The 20201-nt window shown below is 32.4% G+C and overlaps 2 protein-coding genes across 8 annotated transcripts; one reads left to right on the plus strand and one right to left on the minus strand.

Moving 5' to 3' along the window:
• The first annotated feature begins 5471 nt into the window (after positions 1 to 5471).
• On the plus strand, positions 5472 to 12422 carry LOC100245401 (probable inactive poly [ADP-ribose] polymerase SRO1). 7 transcript variants are annotated; one of them, XR_002028926.2, is made up of 8 exons: positions 5472 to 6679; positions 6773 to 7005; positions 7093 to 7232; positions 7314 to 7332; positions 8066 to 8409; positions 8754 to 8838; positions 10957 to 11073; positions 11345 to 12422. XR_002028926.2 is itself a non-coding variant. In XM_010666159.3 (6 exons), the coding sequence occupies exons 1-5, from the start codon at positions 5697 to 5699 to the stop codon at positions 8792 to 8794; spliced, it is 1416 nt and encodes a 471-aa protein (XP_010664461.1). In that variant the 5' UTR covers positions 5472 to 5696; the 3' UTR covers positions 8795 to 8838; positions 11345 to 12422. The 7 variants fall into 7 exon arrangements, 4 of the variants coding, with proteins under 4 accessions (XP_010664461.1, XP_059591005.1, XP_059591006.1 ...); XR_788240.3 differs by lacking the exon at positions 8066 to 8409; XR_009465120.1 differs by lacking the exons at positions 8066 to 8409; positions 11345 to 12422 and adding an exon at positions 11157 to 11254.
• A 1760-nt stretch (positions 12423 to 14182) lies between these two features.
• LOC100262687 (uncharacterized) lies at positions 14183 to 15716 on the minus strand. The gene is made up of 4 exons (XM_002285516.4): positions 15123 to 15716; positions 14826 to 15016; positions 14610 to 14717; positions 14183 to 14423 (listed from the first exon to the last, which is right to left on the minus strand). The coding sequence occupies exons 1-4, from the start codon at positions 15307 to 15309 to the stop codon at positions 14322 to 14324; spliced, it is 588 nt and encodes a 195-aa protein (XP_002285552.1). The 5' UTR covers positions 15310 to 15716; the 3' UTR covers positions 14183 to 14321.
• Between the last annotated feature and the right edge of the window lie 4485 nt (positions 15717 to 20201).

The following is a 20201-nucleotide window of genomic DNA, read 5'->3' on the forward strand; positions in this document are numbered from 1 at the left end:
AGACGGAGGGACCACGCCACGCCTCGTTTATAGAAAATGTTCCACGCAGAGTAAAATGGGAGTAAAATGGGGAAATATTTCACCTTTTCTCTTCTTACCGTATTGAAATTGTTAGTTTCCATTTTTTTTAATGAATAAATTTTACAAGGAAACTCTATTCTGCCTAGGATGGTCATGGAGTCCGTTTTTTTGGGTACCATCATGTCCCAACCAGAAAGGATTTAAAATTTAAATAAATAGGTTAGAGATGAGTTTTGAATTTTTTTTAAATCTAGGACTAGTGGTTCAAGTTTTTTTTTTTTTGTCTCATTCTACCATATCGATTATATATAAAACTTATTTTAAAAATTAATTTAATGTTATTAAAATAAATTTTTTAAAAAAATAAAAATTCAAAGAAAGTTAAATGGAGCATGGCAGGGTAGAAAATTCGTATAGTCGTCTAGTCCTGCCTCACCTCATTTAAATTTTTTTAATAAAATAAAAATAAAATTTATTTTAAATAAACGGGGTTAAGTTGGAATGGAACGATTCTTCTCAAACTCACCCCATCATCCTAATTTTATATTGTACTCAATTTTAATTACCAAAAAATAGAAAAGAAAAATAAGATCTAAGTATAAAATACCATAGATCTACCAAAATAAAATAAAACTTATTATAAGATCTTACACCCTTTTTTAATATATGATACTAAAAAACAATTTTTAATACTATAAAAAAATCCATTTTATAAATATAAAAGATTCTAAGTGATTAGATAATATCAATATTTCAAAGCTTTTAAAGGTTTTTCTTTTTTTTTTTTTACAATAAAAATCATAAAATTTGGAAAGTACTTACCAACTTTCTCGAGGGTGGATCACTAGTGAATTTTTTTTTTAATATTTAATGGTAAATTTTAAATTAATATAATTAAAAATTCAATGAAAATTTAGATCTTATAATTATCATTATTGATAATAATTTTATATCATGTTAATAATTAAAACATATGTCTCATATGTTCTTTTAGTTTTCCTTTTATATCTAATAGTTAATTTTTCGTTCATATGATTGAGGATTCAATAACCCATTAACCCTAACTTCCCGGTCATTCTTTCTCTCCCCTTCTTATTTCTTCTTTCCCTTCCTTTCTCATTTTCATCTTCTATTTTTTATTTTTTTTTAGTGGTGGAGCTAGGAATGTGCTTCAAGAGGGGCACAAATAGAATAATTATTTTAAGGGAATGAACAATGACATATACTATAGTAGAAAACAATTTTTCCCTTTAAACATAAGGTTAAGAGTTCAAAACCCCTATTGCAATTTTTTTAAATGAGGGGGATGTGCCCTTTCTGGTCCTTAGCTAGATCCATCAGTGATAGTCATTGCGTGTTTTTTTTTAGGGGTGACATGTGCTCCTCCTGGTTCTTAGTTGGCTCTGCCAATGATAGTTATGGCGTGTTTTTGTCCTTTTAAGGGAGGGCATGTGCCTCTCTTGATTCTTAGTTGGCTTCGTCATTGATAGTCATTGTGTGCAAGTGGTGGGCACCATGACTAGCAGCATGATGACGCTCCTTTCTTCATTTTTTTTCATTGGTAACAATATAACACCATAAGTGTTTTTTTCTCTATTTAATCAAATTAAAAACAAAGTAAAAAAAACTACATAAAAATATAAAATATTTTGTACAAAAACTATAAATTTTTATTGTATCTTTCAAATTTACTTTAAAATTTTTAAATTACAGATAGTAAACATTTTTTTTTTGTATCTAACTTTTTTTAAAACAACTTTTAAAATTATGATTTCTTAATTGTAGATCTCTAATAATTATTTATATTTTATATAAAAAGTTTCTAAAATTTTCTTATTTTCAAAATATAACACATGAATAATTATTTAATTTTCAAGTAAAGAGATTCGAAGTCTTTTACCTACCTGAAATAAAACTCACGATTTCATACAATTAATGCAATCATATCCTTTTTACACAACCACAATTTCCTAGTGATAATGCATTGATATATTTTTTACTCATGGTGGTCATTTACTATCATCTTCAAATTTCATCTATCATCTACAATATCATGCTAAATAAAAAATCTATTAAGTTAATTTCACTCTCCTTCCTTTGTATTTTGATTAAATACACTTAATCTTATTAGTTTGAAATTTTGTCAAATATTTGCTTTATTTTGAGTTATAGAGGAGGCCAGTAAAAATAAAAAATAAAAATATATAAGGAAGATATTTAATGAAATTTCAAATTAATAGAGTTATGTGTATTTAACTAAAATATTAGAAGAGGTGAATAAAAGTAATCCAAATTTCATTTAACAACATCTATCTTTATTCAGTTGTTCATATAATGTCCTTAAAAATATGACATGATGTAATAATAAATAAAACTTATTAATATTTATATTATGATTTCGATTCTCCTTTATCTACCTCATTTATGCATTATATATGTTGACCATTCAAGTTTAACATTTATTGCATTGTACATAATTTAAGTGCATAAAGAGTAATACAAAATATTTAAATCAAGAGTTCCTTACAAGTAAATAATTAATTCATAACTGGTTTATGGATTTAAGTAATTCATTTGAATTTACAATGCTTTGTCTTCTAATTATAAGAATGATTAGTCTCAGCTTTCGAGATAAGTTTCCTATGATGAGTACAATAATGTATATGGTTGCACATTTTATAAGATCTACAATAAATCATAATATTGATTTTAGGATAGTCGTGATTTACCAAACTATTATATTGCATAAACTCTCAACCGTGATAGGATATCAAACTTTTGTTGAATTCATTAAAAAACTTTGACTCATAGATGAGATCCTAAGGTAGTCATGTATCCCCTATGAATTAAGTCTATTGATGAGGTTGTGACAATGAGTAATTTCAATGGAGGCACTATGATATTATCTCATGGGATTAAAACTGTTTTTTCCTCAAGTGATCCTAGGAACACATGTTCATGGAATATGTAGCTATAGTAATTTTTTTAATAGAATTCAACTTATGTTTTTGTGAATTATAATATGTTAGTTGATCACATTAGAGAATAATATATAATTCAATGATTGGAGATGTTATATTGAGAGGTTGAGAACATATATCCCATTAGATTATAAACATTAGTTCATGAGAAGGTTGTATGTAGTGGATATTAGGTTACAAATTCAAGTTGTGTTTTGTTGTAATCTCATAGGATATCGTAGTGCAATTTATTTTATATTGTGAGAAGTTAAGTCAACTTTAAAATTAGATTTTAAGAGAGTCAGTATTTTCCTATGGGTCACAATGGTCCCTGTTTAAACTTCCAATTCATGGTGACACAAGTTTAAGGGTATTTTTGATGTTTTAATTCATATGTGTCCATAAGGGCATGTTGATAAAAATAAAAAAGTTGCACTAGGCTTATATGAAAGGTCTCTCTAAATTGGGTTAATTCATTAGTTGAAGTGTAATGAGACTAATTAATTAATTCAAACCCAAGTGGGTTAGTTTAAGTGACTCAAATCTAATTTAGGCTTAAGTCACTTAAGTTCATAAGAAAGTTTATATAAACCCTCTTTAAGGGTTTAAAGTTTTAATTTTATGTTATTTACTTTGAAATTCCAAAAAGAAACTTTAACCTTCCTTTCTAAAGAAACAACTACCTTTTTTAGTGCCTATATCTAGGAGAAATAGTGATCAGGCAAAAAGTTACTTAATTGGTGAGACCTACTATTTATTCTACACAACTTCAACAAATTGTAATTGATCTAAAAACATCCATATCACAAGTATGATATTCATTATCTCTAAACTTATGGTTTTTATTTTCATATATTCTCACTACAATTAAATCTAGAGAGTCATAGGACTAGAAATATGTATCCTAAGCAATTTAGGATTGGAAATTGAGATATCAAAGGATTCCATCAACATCATCTATGACATTGTCTCATATAAAATTTCATTTACCATTATCACTCATCAACATCGGGTTTATTTCCTATTTTATTTTTAAAATTTTTGCATTTTCTTAAAAGAAATTTCATTTACTGAATGAATTAAATTGACGTTAAGTTATTAAATTATAACTTATCACCTTACTTTACTTTTAAGTATTAAGATAGTTTTCTAAATTTAAATTTAAATCTATTAAATGTATAATCAAATAACTAATATCTACTTTAATTAATTTAAGTAATAAATTTATACTTTGATTCACGATTTTAACCCACCTTTATAAGCTTCTTAATATTCACACACACCTAACTACAACTCACTATCTCAAAGGCCAACAATGACTTTTCTCAAGATTGCCACTAGTTTAGGATGAAAACGATGTGAATGCTTTTCAACTTCATGAGCTTCAATAGGAGTTTCGAGTTGATGTGGTAGGTGACTATTACAAAGGCAAGTTGGTTGAATGAACGATTGCGTGATCAGCTCCTGGGTTCAATCCGCGTGAGTCTGTAACCTAGATTATCACTTGGTCAACTACTTGGGCAACAAGCCTCCAAGAGTCAACCCTTTAGGTTCCATGCAACATTACTTGAATGAATTAGCCATTCCAATATTTTGAAAACCTTATTAATGAAATATGAGTTTCCCGAGTTTTTATTTTGACCAAAAAATTATTTTCATGACTTTTATCTCATTTGATTTATAATTTTTTTAATATTTAATAATATTTAATTTTTTTTATATATGTATTTTTAGACTATATTTCGTTGGTATAAAATGTTAAATTAATTTTTAAATGTTTTATATTATATTTTGGTTATAAAATATAAGCCTGGTTTGATTTTAACAATTTTTATAAATAAATTAAATTTAAAATTTAAATTCACTCAAATCCAACCAATCATTTAAATCAAAGGAAACTTCTTTAAGATTAGTTTGATATTACTAAAAATCAATTCAATCTTAATTCAAACATAAATTAATGATATGGGTTTAACTAATTTTTCTTTAAAAAAAAAATCCAAAATAATTTTGCATCAAAATTATGAAGTCAACTGTCAAAGAGTGTGAATTCCATTATACATTTCAGTAAGTAAGGTATTACTTTCTAAGGGAGAGGAAAAGAGGACTTTAGAAAAATTTCTTCGTTTCTTCCTTACTTTATTTTAATTTTTTATTAAAATAATATAAAGAATTATTAGCCGTTCTTTTGGTAGGTATCACCACGCATAAGGAATTGAAAATTGCAAGGTTCCAAAATCAGACGTCAACTCGTGGAAAGAAAGCAAGGGAGATGAAGACTTTAATGCAAAATTTCTTTGGGCCAAAGCAACAGCCAAGCCCAATACCAATCTCTATCACCGTCATTAATTGGCGGTAGCTTAAACCGCAAGTTACTTTAGGGTCTGGTATCCTCAATGACCAAAATAGACACGCAAGTAGAATGGATTTTTCATTTTTTCCAGTTTCTATTTTCTATATTAATAGGTTGCAATGGGTCTTTTTCAAGCGAATGGCACTTGCGTAATTTCGTTTGTAAATAATTTGGCAGGCGGTATTGCTGTGAATGGATCTTAAACACTGACAGCTATAAGAGGAACGTTGGGTTTCTTGATTTTTGTACCATCGGCTCTCGTCCGTTCTTGTTGTCGGGTCTATCCTTAGACAATTTTCACGTCAATGCAGTGATTGCTTCGATGGGGGTTTTCTGATATTGTGCACGAGATCGGAGGAGCCATGGCTTCGATTTTGCCATCTGAAATCAGTAGACCGAAGATCAATGTTCCCAGAATCGGTGCTGTGGTCCCTCCAAATCCTAGAATCCGATGCAAGGATTATGTTCAGGATTGTTGTTCCTCTCATCTGGAGGTTCAGAACCAGGCCAACTTCGAACGCAGCGGTGTTCCATCAAGATTCATGTTCTATAGAGATGGTTCCTGGGTTGATTTCCCAAGCCAGGTGTTGGAGAATGTGAGACCGGGTTTCTTGGAGCGCAAGACTACGATGGATGTTTCGATCGATGGCTCAGAGTATCGTTTCGATTTTCTGAGAATGTTGCAGATCGATATCTTGACGGGTAAGGGAAGATCGATTGCTTGGATTGATGCGAATGGGAAGTGTTTCTTTCCGAAATTATTCGTTAGCGAAGAGGCTGCCGATGGATCGGAAAATCTGAATACGAAGAGTAAAATAAGATTCGGTGAATACTTTGGAAAGAGGAAGAGGGAGAGATTGGAATCTCAGGAAGAAAGCGAGGGAAATTCGTCAACTAATCGAGAAGCTGTGTCGAGACGGTGGAATTCAAATGATCAAGAAGCTGTATCAAAACGACAGCGTATTCAAACAACATGTGATTCAGAGACATGTAAGTGGCCGAACGTGAAATTGATGAAAAAAGGAGGCAGACCGTATGCAATGGCCGAGAAGTTCTTTTTGTCTCGGTTAAAAGACACTGATCCAGCTGTGAGAGTAACCGCAATTCATCAGTGTACGTGGAAGGGTCCTCTGGAAAAAGCACGGTGGGATGTTTTTCATAAGCAGATGGAGAGGACAAAGGCTGCCCAAGGGATCTGCAATACCACATTTGCTTGGCATGGGACGTCGGCCAAAACCGTAGCCAGCATTTTAACATATGGCTTTGGGGTGCGGAGCCAGATTGATGGATCTGAACCACATGGGTTTGGTATATACCTGTCTTCTGTGCGTTTACCGCATATAAGGTGGCTATATATTTCATTTGGATTTGATTTTTAATTTGGTGACAATGGTTTTGGGTTTTATGAATTTGATTTGATGGTTGATTTGTATTTTAGTGCTATGATGTCCGAGGCAGATGATAATGAAGAAAAGCATGTATTACTGTGCCGAGTAATATTAGGTAATGTTGAAATGGTTGAGGATGGACCGCTTCCTTCTAGTGTGAATTTTGACACTGGTGTGGATAATATTGAGAATCCTACTTGGTATGTGGTAAAGTGGGCCAATATGAACACTCACATTCTTCCCCAGTGTGTTGTGAGCTACAAGTCTTCCCATAATGCATCAGGTGGATATGGTTCTATTTGATTGTTTCTACTTTGAAAATATCTGTATTACTTTTTGGAAACTAATATTTCCAGTTGTTATCTGTTAGGACAAATGAGACCGTTAGCATTTCTGAAGTGGGTTCCATATTCGTCAAATGCATTTGTTGTGAAATTGTTTTCCAAGTTGGAGATTTTGCTTCCTTCTGAAAAAGTTCAGGAATTGGAGTCTTGGTGCAAAACATACAAGGTAAATATCATTACAATGTAGAAGAATTTTTTCAAATTAATAGTGGCTCACAAGGATTGCATTTCATGCGGTTTATTACAGGATGGCAAGCTGCCCAAAGGTACTTTCTTGAAACAGTTACGAACCATTGTGGGGGATGAAGTGCTGCTTTCTACAATTAATGAGATTCGTGGTTCTGAATGATTTTTTTTTTTTTCAAGTTTTTGTTTCACTTGGAGGCATTTAGAACAATTATTGTCATGTCAATCCATTTGATACAACCGAGTGTAAATTTAACATACAACTAGAATTAGAGTAAATGGAATGACCATATGAAACAAAATGACTTGTCTCCAGTTTTCTTTCTCCACCATTTATGTGGCAGCTATGCTTCAGTTCAATTGTGAAGTGTTCAGTATTTTTTTAGCAACTCTGCCTTGTATATTGGCTTTATGTTTTTGGTGTTCCTGTATCTCTTGAAATCCAGTGAAGAAAAACATAAGCTATAGAATTGAAGTTGGGTTATTAAGGTCGCCTCTTTTCACAATAATGAAGTTAGATTAGTAGAGCTTCTTATCCATTTGTACATATGTGGGACATTACCCATTTCTGGACATTACACATGAGGTTAGATTTTAGTGGCATTCTCTTCATAATCCAGAAAAAAATTTGCTGGCCAAAGGACCATGGAGATGTATCGGCTTTATGTTTTTTGTTTTTTAGCAGCTATTTCTTTGAACACTCCTAAACAGAAAAAAATTTGGAAACCCATTTCTGTTGAACCTGCAGCAAAAGCTTCTCTTTCAATTTATGACAACCATCCTCTTTTCTCTGTCATTTTTGGCAAGCACCAGTGCAAGCAACATCTCCATCCTGGTTATCATTAAGTTATTGGTGACTGTGAAACTGGCCCTCAGTAAATATAACAGGGACATCAAACCACCAGCGGCTGCTGCTGCTGCTGCACCATACACTGTCCATTGGTTAACATGAGCCGTTTTCCAATCCTGTTTCATCTCAATTATACAACACTTTGCAGCCCAGTGGTGCCATTAGCTGTCCCCAGTTGTCACTGCTTGATTATATCATCCAAGATATTATATCTAACAGCATCGCCCTCCATCTTTATCTATTGTCATACTACAATCTTATTTATTGTTGCACTACAATCTGCTCACATTTCTGCTTATTTGCCAAGGTATGTTATTGCACTTCTAATTTGCTTTTCTATGCTATCCTTCAGTTAGTCTTTATTTGGGGAGGAATATTGTGCTGTTTTTTTAGGGTAATTTGGTTCTTGATGATTTCCCATTTCTTGTTGGAGTCCCAACCATAATACTAGTCACATACCATTTTCTTTGGAGGTTGTTTAGGAAACAAAAAAATGGAGATATATTTTGAAAATTTGGTGGAAAAGTTTCTGCTAAATATTGAGATATGCTTTGAGATATCTAACTTTTTGACACTTTGTTTTCTGTTTAGGCTGTGTTCTAGTTCATACTCTGGCTGATTAGCAGGAGTAACTTTTTGTTTTGGATCCAGGTGCTTTGGTTGTTCTCTTTGGAGGATCAACTGTTTTGTAGATCATCATAATTACCATGAAGATTGGGCCAAACCTTTGACATTGGTAATTCTAGAGCAACTTAAATGCTGTTTGATTTCATTTGATCATATTCATGCTTTCTTGAATCTGATCGTGTTTCCAAATTTGATAAGAGTAGTATTTTTTGAAACCATGTCTTGTGTTTTGGATAGATTTTGGACATTTTGGTGCCATATTTTTATCGAGTTGGAATAAAAAGTGGTGTCTTTTCTATTGTTGTTTTGTTGTGTGTGTGTGTTTTTAATCTAATGGGTATGATGAAACAGAAGGTTCATGAAGGACTCATTTTGAAAAGGAAAAAATGATGGTATGTGCTAAAGCTTTATCTCCTAGACCACCATCATCTTTCCTTATGCTAGGGCCACCCCAATCTTGAAGTACAGAAATGGAAATAGAATCAACTAGATCAAGAAAATAGTCGTGCTTTCTATTAATTACTTCAACAAAACCAAATTTGAACATACATCAAGTAACACCTGAAGGAAGTCCCTTTAGGCATTCCAACAACCACAATGGTGACCTGAATTGCTCTACAATTAGTCGAAATAGCTATAAACATGTAAATGAGGAACACACAAAGACTGTTAATGGCCATTGTAATGATTTCCATGACTCCATTTGCTGCATCTTCAAAACTGGTCATATCATGTTTAAATTGGACTGTTTCATCTGAATTACTTACTTATATATTTATTTATTTTTATATACAGTGAAGTATCAAGGAAATTTGAGTTAGATCCAAGGATGAAAATATCGGTAATCATGGATATATCGGTACTTCGATTTTACGGATATATCGGAAATATATCGGCTGATATTTTGGAAAAAAATATCGGTAGACTTAAAATTGTTAAAAACTCATAGAAACGTAAGGAAAACCTCATAATAATATAATTAAAATTATAACGGACATTTTAAAGTTGTTTTATTGAAAAATTTGATATACATATGATATAATTTGCGATATTAGATGTAATTATATCATGTCAATCTATAAGAAATGTTAATTTTGTAATTGTTCTCATTATAAAGTCACATAAAATACTTCATTTAATTAAATATCAATAATTTGTACACATTAAATTCATTAAATAAACATATTTCATATTCAAAATATACTAGTTCATGTTAATTAAATTAATTAAATAATTTAGCTAAGTTAACTAGTTTAATTTAATTCTAAATGTGAAAATAAATCACAAATAATCATCTAAAATAAACATATCAATTTATAATTAAATAATCAAATTAACCTAAGTTAATTTAATAACAATATAAAAATTAATTACAATTGAATGTAAAAATAGCATTAAATCATCCATATTGCAAACATACTAATTAATTAAAAATACATGAATTAATTACAATTGCAAACAAAATTAATTACAATTTAAAACAAATATACCTTAAAATGATTAAATAATTGAGCAACCTTAATAAAAATTGGAGAGAGCAAATGAAGAATGAAAGCAAAAATGGATGAAATAGAAGAAATTTGGGCTATTTATAGAAGAAATTTGGCCCAAAATAGCCGTTGGAACATTAATTTACCATTGAAAATCAATTTTGGACATTGGATAAAAAACTGGGAGCAATTTGGTCATTGGATCGCCATATTACCATTGGAATCACATCTAGGCCATCGGATCAACACGGACGTAATCTGGGCTGTCAGATCACATTGCATGAAGGAAGGGAAATATCGCCAAAAAATCAGCGATTTGTCTCCGATATATCACCGATATTTTGCCACCATAGGCGATTTTTTCAAAAAATTGTCGATATATCTCCTCGAGTCGATATATCGCCGATATTTTGGCGATTTTTGCGGAAATATCTCCCCTTCAATTTTTTTCCACGAAATATTGTGTCGACCCCTCCCAATACACGATATATCCCGACATTTTCCTCCTCCTTGGTTAGATCATATAATAGGATACAATTTATTCCATGATATTCAGTTTTCCTAATAAACTGATAACCGGTATCCAAGCAGCTACTGCAACACCTACTGTGCTAAGAGAAGTTTCAAGTTTCAACTTGGTGATGTTTGAATCTGTATTTTTGCTTGTGATTTGCAATATATCGAGAAGCGTTCTGACATGGATATTGATTTTCTTTTATTTAATGATTATTATGTAGTGATCTGGCATTTGGAAAGTGCTTCTGATGCTCTAGATTTGATGGAGATGATGTGTGTACTTCAAATGTTTTTTTATTAACTTATAAACTCAACAGCACAACAAAGCCTCAATCTGGGTAAGTGGAACCTTCTTCATACATCCGTGTAGGAATTTTTTCCAGTTGAATAAAACTTTAGTTCAAAATTTTATGGATTTCAGAGCGATGATGTGCGTGTCTCAGATGAATTTTAAACCGAGAAGGAGACCTATAAATGATATATCTTTCAACAACTATGTTGAATTTTTTTCCCTACCAATAACTCGATTTTCATTTTAGATCATCAATTTTTGCATTTCATATGGATCATGTGGGTACAATGGCCTCACCCAGGCATTCATCTGGACAGGAAACCATGTGGAGCGAGAGTCGCTCAGGTCTTCCGGTTGACCTTGCCCAGACACAGTGCGAGTGCCTGGAGGGGGGCTGACAAAAGCAAGCTCACATTTGTGAGCATTACCGTTCCTGAAAAGCGTTTTTGGGAAAGTTAATGTGCATACGTTATTCCATTAATACCTAACGGTTGTGCGTGTAATTGAGGAACTGAAGGGCAGTTGCAAGAGCCTATAAAAGAGCCGAAGGCAGGACGAAGGGGATATTCTGAACTCTGTATGCATTAAGTCTTTTTGCAGGAAAGCACTGACTTAACCTTTGGGGAATCGCCTAGCCTTTTCTGCAAGATCCAATAGATCATATGCAATCTTAAATTCCCTAGTTAATTTTTCATCTTAAAGCTTCCAAATGATAAAATATCTGGAATTTGGAAAAGAGCCATTTGATTTTGTGACTCCTATTAGTCAAATATTAGAAAATTTTCTGAAACAATTGAATGAATTATTTGATGATTCCACAATATTGCATCAAACATATTAAATTTTCAGTCAAGTGGATGAGTTTAATCATCTAATTCCTTTTGTAATTTTGTTTATCATCTACAATGGTGTTGCTTAGCATACTTTCAAATATTTCTGGGATCGATAATTTCATATTGTAATAATGCATAAAACGTAAGATCTCCTTTTCAAGCACCATTGCATGACTTAGGGGTTTCTCATACTATATTTGACATGTATTTGTAATTCTGTGGCTTTCTTTCTGACCTGTTTTCAAGTCGGCTTTTGTCTTAGTAGCTAGTTGGCGACTTGATGGCAAAGGATGCTGAATTGTCAGTCTGGACGGTTGAGTAATGTAAATAAATAAGCATTTTAAAGCTCGACTGGCGATGATTTTGTCTTTCTGGAATCTGAATGAGACTGCTAGGAATGCTGTTGCTCGTCTGCTTGAGGTGGAAGGTATTGATGAAACTCCTCTATTTTTAGACCATCAAAATATGTCTATTTCAAATACCCGTACTTCAAGCCTAGACCTTCTTTTGAAATGCAATATTATATATGGTTTTATTTAAATTTATTTTCCTTTTTTTTTTTATCTGAAATGCAAACTTATTGATTAGTATTTGTAGTAAGTTAAAATATCTTTTCCTTAGATGATATAGCCAATACGTTTATTTCTTCTTTTTGAAAAATTTATTTCCGTAGAAGTAACCGCTATGGCTAATAATATTCTATAAGCAAATAATATTTTATACGTCATCATTTGGAAAATACTATTAAGACTACTTTTGTAGAGGATTATTATATAAAGCTTTTAATTTTTTTTTAAATTAAAATCTTCCTATATTTGAAACAATTTGCTTCATGAATTAAAATAAATTATAAAAAATAGAAATATTAAATAAGTTAAAATTTAAAGTAAAACAATATAGTTGGCTATAGGATTTGGACTTTTGATATGATAAAAAATTTATAAAAATAAATTTTTAAAATTTTAATTTTGAAACAAATGGTATAAGCATGTAAAAGAGGAAAAATTAGAAGAAAGTGACAAAGAATTAGAAAGGAAGTAATAGAAAGGAATTTAGAAAGTTGTATGTGATAAAATAAGTAAATTGAAGAGAAAAATACTTTTTTTTTAACATTAACCATTAGAATAATAAATGCTAAAAGGTGTAGGAAGATTCTATAGAAGTGTTTATATTTTAGAGTATTAAAAGTTTGTTTTTTCAATTCTCTCTCTATATATATATTTATAAAAAAAAAAAGAAAAAGGGGGAAGTACTTATAGTGAGTATAAGTAAGTCATTTTCCTTAAGAGCTTATGGAGAACCAAGGGGGAGCCTCACCTGCCCATTCTAGTGAGAATTCAGGTGGCTAGGGAGATAAATTAGCCGACTGTCGCACTCGAGGTGGATCCATTGCAATTGCCTCATCTACTGAGCCCTTTCTAATCTACTACTCTCTTGCACCATTGCATTGGCACACTCCAGGTTGTCACTATACAATAATGGGTTGCCTTGCATTCCAGACCTTACTCATCCAGTGTTGCAGCCACTTTTGCTGCACTGATACTACACCCGAGGCACAATTTGCAAGCCAATTGCAGCACCCCCATCATTCTGCAATCCTCTCTTTTTTTTTTCCTTAGCCGGAGGAATTATATTCAAAGAATTTTGAGCTATAATTTCCTGGTGTGCACGTAAGACAAGATTTTTAAGCTGTTGAATCCTAGAGGTAGGATGTCACTTCTTTATTACATCGATAAGTATTAGTTAATTAATTCGATAAGTACCCTCTTCGATTTATTTCATTTTTTATTTTTAGGTTAGGTTGAATTTGGTTATTTATTAGATCCTTTAACCAACAGAAGTACTTCAAATCATGGATTAAAAAATGGGATTTTATAAGGGAAATATCATAGTTTGATTGTTGGTCCGTTAAAATTTTAAACTGTAGTTTGAACCCAAATCCCTACCTGCAAAACAAAGAAGTCCAGCTTCACTAGGGCAAGTGTTGCCCTCATTTAATATACTTCAATCTATCCACTCATTTTATCTTCCGAAGCTTTTCCTTTTTTAATAAATGAATTAATTTTAATTATCAAATTTTCAAATAAATTTAATTACTTCATACTTTTTATTGAATATGTTTATAATTAAACCATGACATATAAATATAAACTTATAAATAAATCATAAATGTTTTTAATAAAAAATTTAATTATATACGCCTTTTTTGTAATATTCAAATCGCTTAAAAGAAAAAAGTTTATTTGTTAAACTCTTTACGTATTAAGCGTCACCTACTGGGAGATTAAAAGCTGAAAGTGTTTTTAAAAGACACTGGCAAAGGGAGTAAATGCCATGAACTTAAACTAATTGTCACTGTGCATATTGAACCAAAGATGAATGAAATAGAGATGAACAAGCATAAAATTTAATACCCATCATTTCTTAAATTTGGATGCGCAGATGAAACAAATCCGTCAGTCTACGAAATCCTTTCATCTTCCAGGAGGGTAGACGGATCGATGTATGAATATGGTTCCGTATGTGTCTTGCTGAAATCATGGATGAAACTCGGGCCAAAGTGCTGCCAATAGCAAGCCAAAATTTAAAAGTTTTGACAGTTTAATTCCGCCAGCATGCATCATCCAGTTAAAATTTCAAATTGCATTCCTAGTAATCCGTTGAGAGATTCAAGAAAAAAAGAATAAAAACTTAACAGAAGCGCAAAACCAAGCTAATTGGAAGATGTATGAGGCAAGAAGGAGCTTACAAGGTAGAGAGCAGAAAAGAATGCCACGGTTACAACAACAATCGGCCAAAATCCAATGAAGAAAGTCGCTCCGGTTGCTAGCAGCAGTTTAGCCCTGGGAACGAGACCCTGGATTGAAAAAACCTAGGTGTCAAATCTCTAATATATGAGCAAGAAAAGCAAGAAATCACCATCTTTAATAAATTATTTTTAGCTTCAAAAACGAAATGAGTTCACCTCAATTCCTTCGCTGTTCAATGCCATGGAACGCTCCCTTTGATTGGACAAGCTGTTTTCAATCTCGGTTGACACTAGATTTGTCTTTGAAATTCCACTGTCCTCCTCTTCACTGCCGGAAGGCAGTGAGGAGGTCTTCATGCCTCTTCTCTTCATTTCCTTAACGAACAACGACTCCGGAGCTTCCTCACCTGCAATTGGAATATCATAACAGGTTAGGGTTTCCATATTTTCTTTCCTCGTCTCCGCAACCGAGCAGACCGTGGACCAGAAGAAACCATGAGCAGAGTTCATTACCGTTTCTTTCACTCTTGCCTTCTTCAACTCCGCAACGAACTCGAAACCCACCGGTCAAACACTGACGATCCCGTAACCTCAAAACCCTTCCTCCGACAGCCAAAGCACTATAATCCGGCCAGACAAAGTTCGAATTCCGACAGAAACCAGATCGGAACCCTACAGAAGAATGTAAAGAAACCGCCATAGCCTTTTTCTTTTTTTGTCAGGTTGCAGATGGAAGGCAGCAATGGAAGACAATCATTTTGATGATTGAGGGATTGAGGGATGATTAATCGTGAAGTTTACGTAAGTGAGAATGGACTGTTGATTCTTGTCTTGGATGATTGAGGCGTGTGTTATTAGTATTACAATTATCGCGGTTGGTTGCATTCGGAAGAACAAAGTGAGTAGTTGCTTGGCGATTGGGATTTGTTTGGAAAGTTTATATGCTCTTTTTGTCCACATTTTTCTTTTAAGCCACCTGTTAGTCACATCAAGAAGCAATTGACTATGAGATTTTTGGAAACTGATTGTTGGTGTTGCCGCATTGAACATGAAGGCAGGCATATGATATGTGAATTTGTAATTGGTAGCAACTAGCTTGAAGATCAACTCACTCTACATCATTGAATATAAGACTATAATCCAATTGATTAGATAAACCTTATATGTCTTAAAATAAGCATAATTGGAAGGAGGATTTCCACAATGGGTCTCAACAACAAAAAATTCTAATGTACTATTGAGGTTTAAACAAAAAGCACAAAATGTAAAGCAAATTTTTCTATTTGAAAACTTCTTATAAGAGGAGGAAAATATAAAAAAATTTATAAAGATTCATATCATTTTATTTTTCTTTTTAAAATTTAAGTTGAAATCTTAATTGTCAACTAAGGTTTTGTTTTTAAATTGAAACTGTTCGATTGAGACTTCATTTTTTAATTAAAACTTCAATTATCAATTTAGATTTTGGTTTATATATTTAAACTTAAGCATATAGTATTAATTTAATAAAAATAATAATAAATAAATATTTTATTTATCAATAAATCATTAATCTTAAAATAATAAAGCTATATAACATAAAAATAAGATATAAAATTATATAATTTATTAATTTAAGATATTTAATTTATTATAATTTTTAAATCATTAATCTTAAAATAATAAAGCTATATAACAAAAAATTTATCTTTATCAAAATAATAGTATACTTTTAAATTTTCATATATAGAATTTTTATTATTTTAAAGCATATGTTTATAATTTTATGTAAAAAACAATATATATATATATATATATATATCCCTTCAATATATCATTTTAAAGCATATGTTTCCTCTCATTGTTAATGGGTACGGGAGGTGTGAAAAAACCATGAATTTAAAAACCGGACCTGCCCATCACAATTCCCGTCTGGTCCGATCAATTGGCCAGAAAATAGGTTGAATGGGCGGTCAGACTGGCGAACTAGATGATTCAATTAATTTTTTATAGTATCAAAACGACGTCATTTTGATGCTTCTAACATCAAAATGATGTCGCTTTGATGCTTTTGACATCAAAATGACGTCGTTCTGGAGAATATAAAAACTCTTTAACCCCTCCTTCTCCATCTGAACTTCGGTGAAGAAGTTGTCGCCCCCCAACGCACCGCGACACCCACGCTAGCTCCCACTAGAGGTCTTCCGGTCGTTACACTGCCTGTCCACCCGGTTGCCTCGTTGCAAAACCCGCTGCAACATGATATGGGATATGATTTAATGTCTTTTATATGGATTTACATTGATGGTATGAGATATAATTTAATGGTAAAATTAAAAATATTATAATTTTAAATAATTTTTTTATTTAAAAATAAGTTTTTTTATTTAAAAATAAGTTTTTTTATTTAAAAATAAATATTAAAATTTTAAATTGTAAATTAAAATTATGATTTTAATTTAAATTTCTAATTTGAAACTAATTTTTAAATAATATATAAATTATTATTTTTATTTTTATAATTATTTTAGATTTTAATAATTCATAAATTGTATACTTATGACGTCACCGTTAATGAATTATCAACCAGTAACTTTTTCTAATCGGTCCATTACGAAAACATGGGAAAAAATAGGCAAACTCTCAAATGATGACACTCAAAAATCGAAAAAAACAAGAGTCAAACACGGAAAGGAGAATGACGACTGGTGGCTTTCCACTGTTGGCTGCTTCCATTTCTGGAATGATCTGTTTTTGTGCAAGCCTGGGTCTCCGCCCAAAGAAGACCTTCCAACTCGGACGATTGGGCCGTGAGGGTATTTGGGCCAGCGACATTTATAATTTGGATCCAACAGTGAATGGCCCATCGTTCCAACGGATTTCCGGTAGACAACAATAAAATATTTGAAAATTATAACTTATTTATAAAATTGTGAAGGAATAAAGGGAGATGAAACGAATAGTTTTCAAGATATTTCTACCATTCCTGAGAAATAAAAGGGAAAAGAGTGGGCTCAGCACTGAAGAGTCGAAGACTGTAGTTAAGAAATTATTGGTCCATATATGATGGCAAAGAATGTGCACCGAATGGACAGAAAGTTCCTCTTCATTTTAGGGATATTGAAGCTACGTCACACCGTAGAATAAGGTGCTGTGTTTTCAAACGTGGCGCATTGCCGATTGCAGCCATAGCTATCGCCTGCGCCATCCCTTTGGTGTCACAAGCACCAAATCCGCCAAAAATAGACAAATCGGGAGTGAAGCCTCAGCCGACATGTTCAAGTACCCATAAGTCAACAATGGGTGTTTTCCATGGCATGTGGCAGTGCGACAGCCACCGGGACGAAGGCAACGTCAGCGATTCACAGACTCCATTTTTTTTATGTCTTGGTCTACTCTCATTCTCATAACCAAAAAAGATAACACATGCAACACATTTTTGAATAAATATCCGGCCAAACCACATGGTAGGCCTGCCTCGTTTTGTTTACCCAAATTACGAGTTCAGGACAATACTGGAGACCGACCGCCCACTTGGCGAATGGTATCAATCACCAACAGGAGCCAAAATCATTCAGAAAGAAACATAACCAAAATGAAATGGAATACAGCTGGTTGGTAAAGAGGACTTGAAGAGTACAATTTATACGTCTTTTTTTCAGAACACATATTTCAGTGGAGTAGAATGGAGGAGGAAAACCGCACAACACTGTACCAAATTCTCAAAGGGTGATATATTATTCTATTTAACCATGCAAGACTTTGAATAAACTAACAGGCTCATGGTCATAGACGTCGCATCTCCTCCTCCCTATTCTACCTTGTACACAATAGTTTAGGTAGCATATGGCCGTTCACATCACCATTTATTATTATTATCTTTATTTTATTTCACAATGAAATCAAGGTAGTGGAATTCCATCACTCTCCACTCAGACTCGTCAGTGGAGTATGGTCCCCAGAAAAAGCAGAGGAAAACAAAACATACTGTAGTAAAAAGGGTAACAATCATCGCCTGAGTTGACTTCTCACAGTGAATTGTCCAAATGCTTGGTTTTTCTATCTTGTTCTGCTCGGTGTATAGTAACAACAGCATAAAGAATCCCAAGGCTCTTGGTTTAACGACAAACTGCAATCTGACACAGTATTGAAATATCGTACCATTGTTCATTGTTGTGGACCTTTTTGCCATACCGCTTTTTTCCAGGACAGCGAGAAGTTTGGATTCATGCCCTAGATTACTGGATTTCAGTAACTGTGGTGTACGTTAAGTCGTAAGTGTTCACTCTGAAGAGGAAAACTACGGAATTTTCTGCTTTAATAATCGGTTTGATTCAATGCTCAATTCAGATGATCAAGTGTACCATTTAAGTCAAGTGAGAGTAGATTTACCAAATATTTCGGAATTTTTATTTGATATTGCCCAAAATTAGTTTAAGGTACTATGTAAAATTTGTTGTAAAAGGATTATAGACAAAAAAAAATTTGCTTAATTTATATACCACAATTTTTTAAGTTAATAATACCATTCACATAACTCTTTGACGAGCCTAAATCCCCAGTTGCAAAGGGTTTCTTATCATTTTTTAACAAACCCAATGAAAAACTTAGAAATCTAAGTACTTGAAATCTTCTCTATCTTTTTGTGTCGGTGTAAATACAAGTTCTATAATATAATAAACTATTAGTTATATTAAAAAAATATCTCAAATTATATTTTAAATATGTTTACGAATAATTATTAATTTTAAGGAATTATTTTCAAGTTTGACTGAATGAAATCAAAGAATATCACTTACAATTGAATGAAAAATTGTTACTAGAAAGAGAATTGAAGTTGATCTTGCTTGATTTTATTTCTCAGAAATTCTTGTATAAATACCTATTTTTAAAGTGGTAATAGTTGTGACGGTGTGATTGAAACAGTAATAGTTTATATCCTTGTAAAATAGTTTATAACTTTTTTTATCCTTGTAAAATATTTTATAACTTTTTTATTCTCCCTTAACCTCCTCGTAATTATAGAGTTTTGATTGAATCACACCAATCCTTTTATATTATATGTATGTTGTTTTATGGTTTTTTATCTTTTTGTTATTATTTTTTGCTTTGTTTTTCTTTGCAAAAAAATTATATAAAATATAAAAATGAAAGTTTATAAATATGATAAAACAGATGACTAGAAAGAACTTCTAATGATGTACAATCATAAGCTAGCTATAAATCCTGAACATAAGTTGCACCTTTGGATCGCGTTATTACTCCTTTACGACCAATTTTATGGAAGATGTCAGGAGGAAGGCCATATTCTCTTCTCCAAAATCGAAGTGTGCCTTTCTATTCCCAAATATGCATCAAAGCGGGTTACAAAAGCCAAGGGTAATTCACACGCAGAGGAGAGTGCGTGTGGGCTTAGTATGGCTCCTCCATCCAACCTTTAAAAAATGTTACGGGGGTTTAGACCCAAGGACAGTGAGGACCACTAACGTCAAGCCATGGACCCATCATTACATTTGCATGAGCATATTGCCCTGGAAGTTGGAAAAACCTCCTCAATCTTTGGTCTCATCCTTACCCCTATGTCTCATCATTCTTTCCCCATCACCCTCCCTC

The sequence above is a fragment of the Vitis vinifera genome, chromosome 18 (genome assembly GCF_030704535.1).
Source record: "Vitis vinifera cultivar Pinot Noir 40024 chromosome 18, ASM3070453v1".
Taxonomy (NCBI): Eukaryota; Viridiplantae; Streptophyta; class Magnoliopsida; order Vitales; family Vitaceae; genus Vitis; species Vitis vinifera.

Coding starts and splice junctions, on each gene's coding strand:
- LOC100262687 (XM_002285516.4), bottom strand. CDS start 15,309: ATGGCGGTTTCTTTACATTCTTCTGTAGGGTTCCGATCTGGTTTCTGT. Junction 15,017..15,122: donor AGGCAAGAGTGAAAGAAACG/GTAATGAACTCT, acceptor TTCCAATTGCAG/GTGAGGAAGCTCCGGAGTCG. Junction 14,718..14,825: donor TGAACAGCGAAGGAATTGAG/GTGAACTCATTT, acceptor TTTTCAATCCAG/GGTCTCGTTCCCAGGGCTAA.
- LOC100245401 (XM_002283549.5), top strand. CDS start 5,697: ATGGCTTCGATTTTGCCATCTGAAATCAGTAGACCGAAGATCAATGTT. Junction 6,680..6,772: donor GTGCGTTTACCGCATATAAG/GTGGCTATATAT, acceptor TTTGTATTTTAG/TGCTATGATGTCCGAGGCAG. Junction 7,006..7,092: donor GTCTTCCCATAATGCATCAG/GTGGATATGGTT, acceptor GTTATCTGTTAG/GACAAATGAGACCGTTAGCA.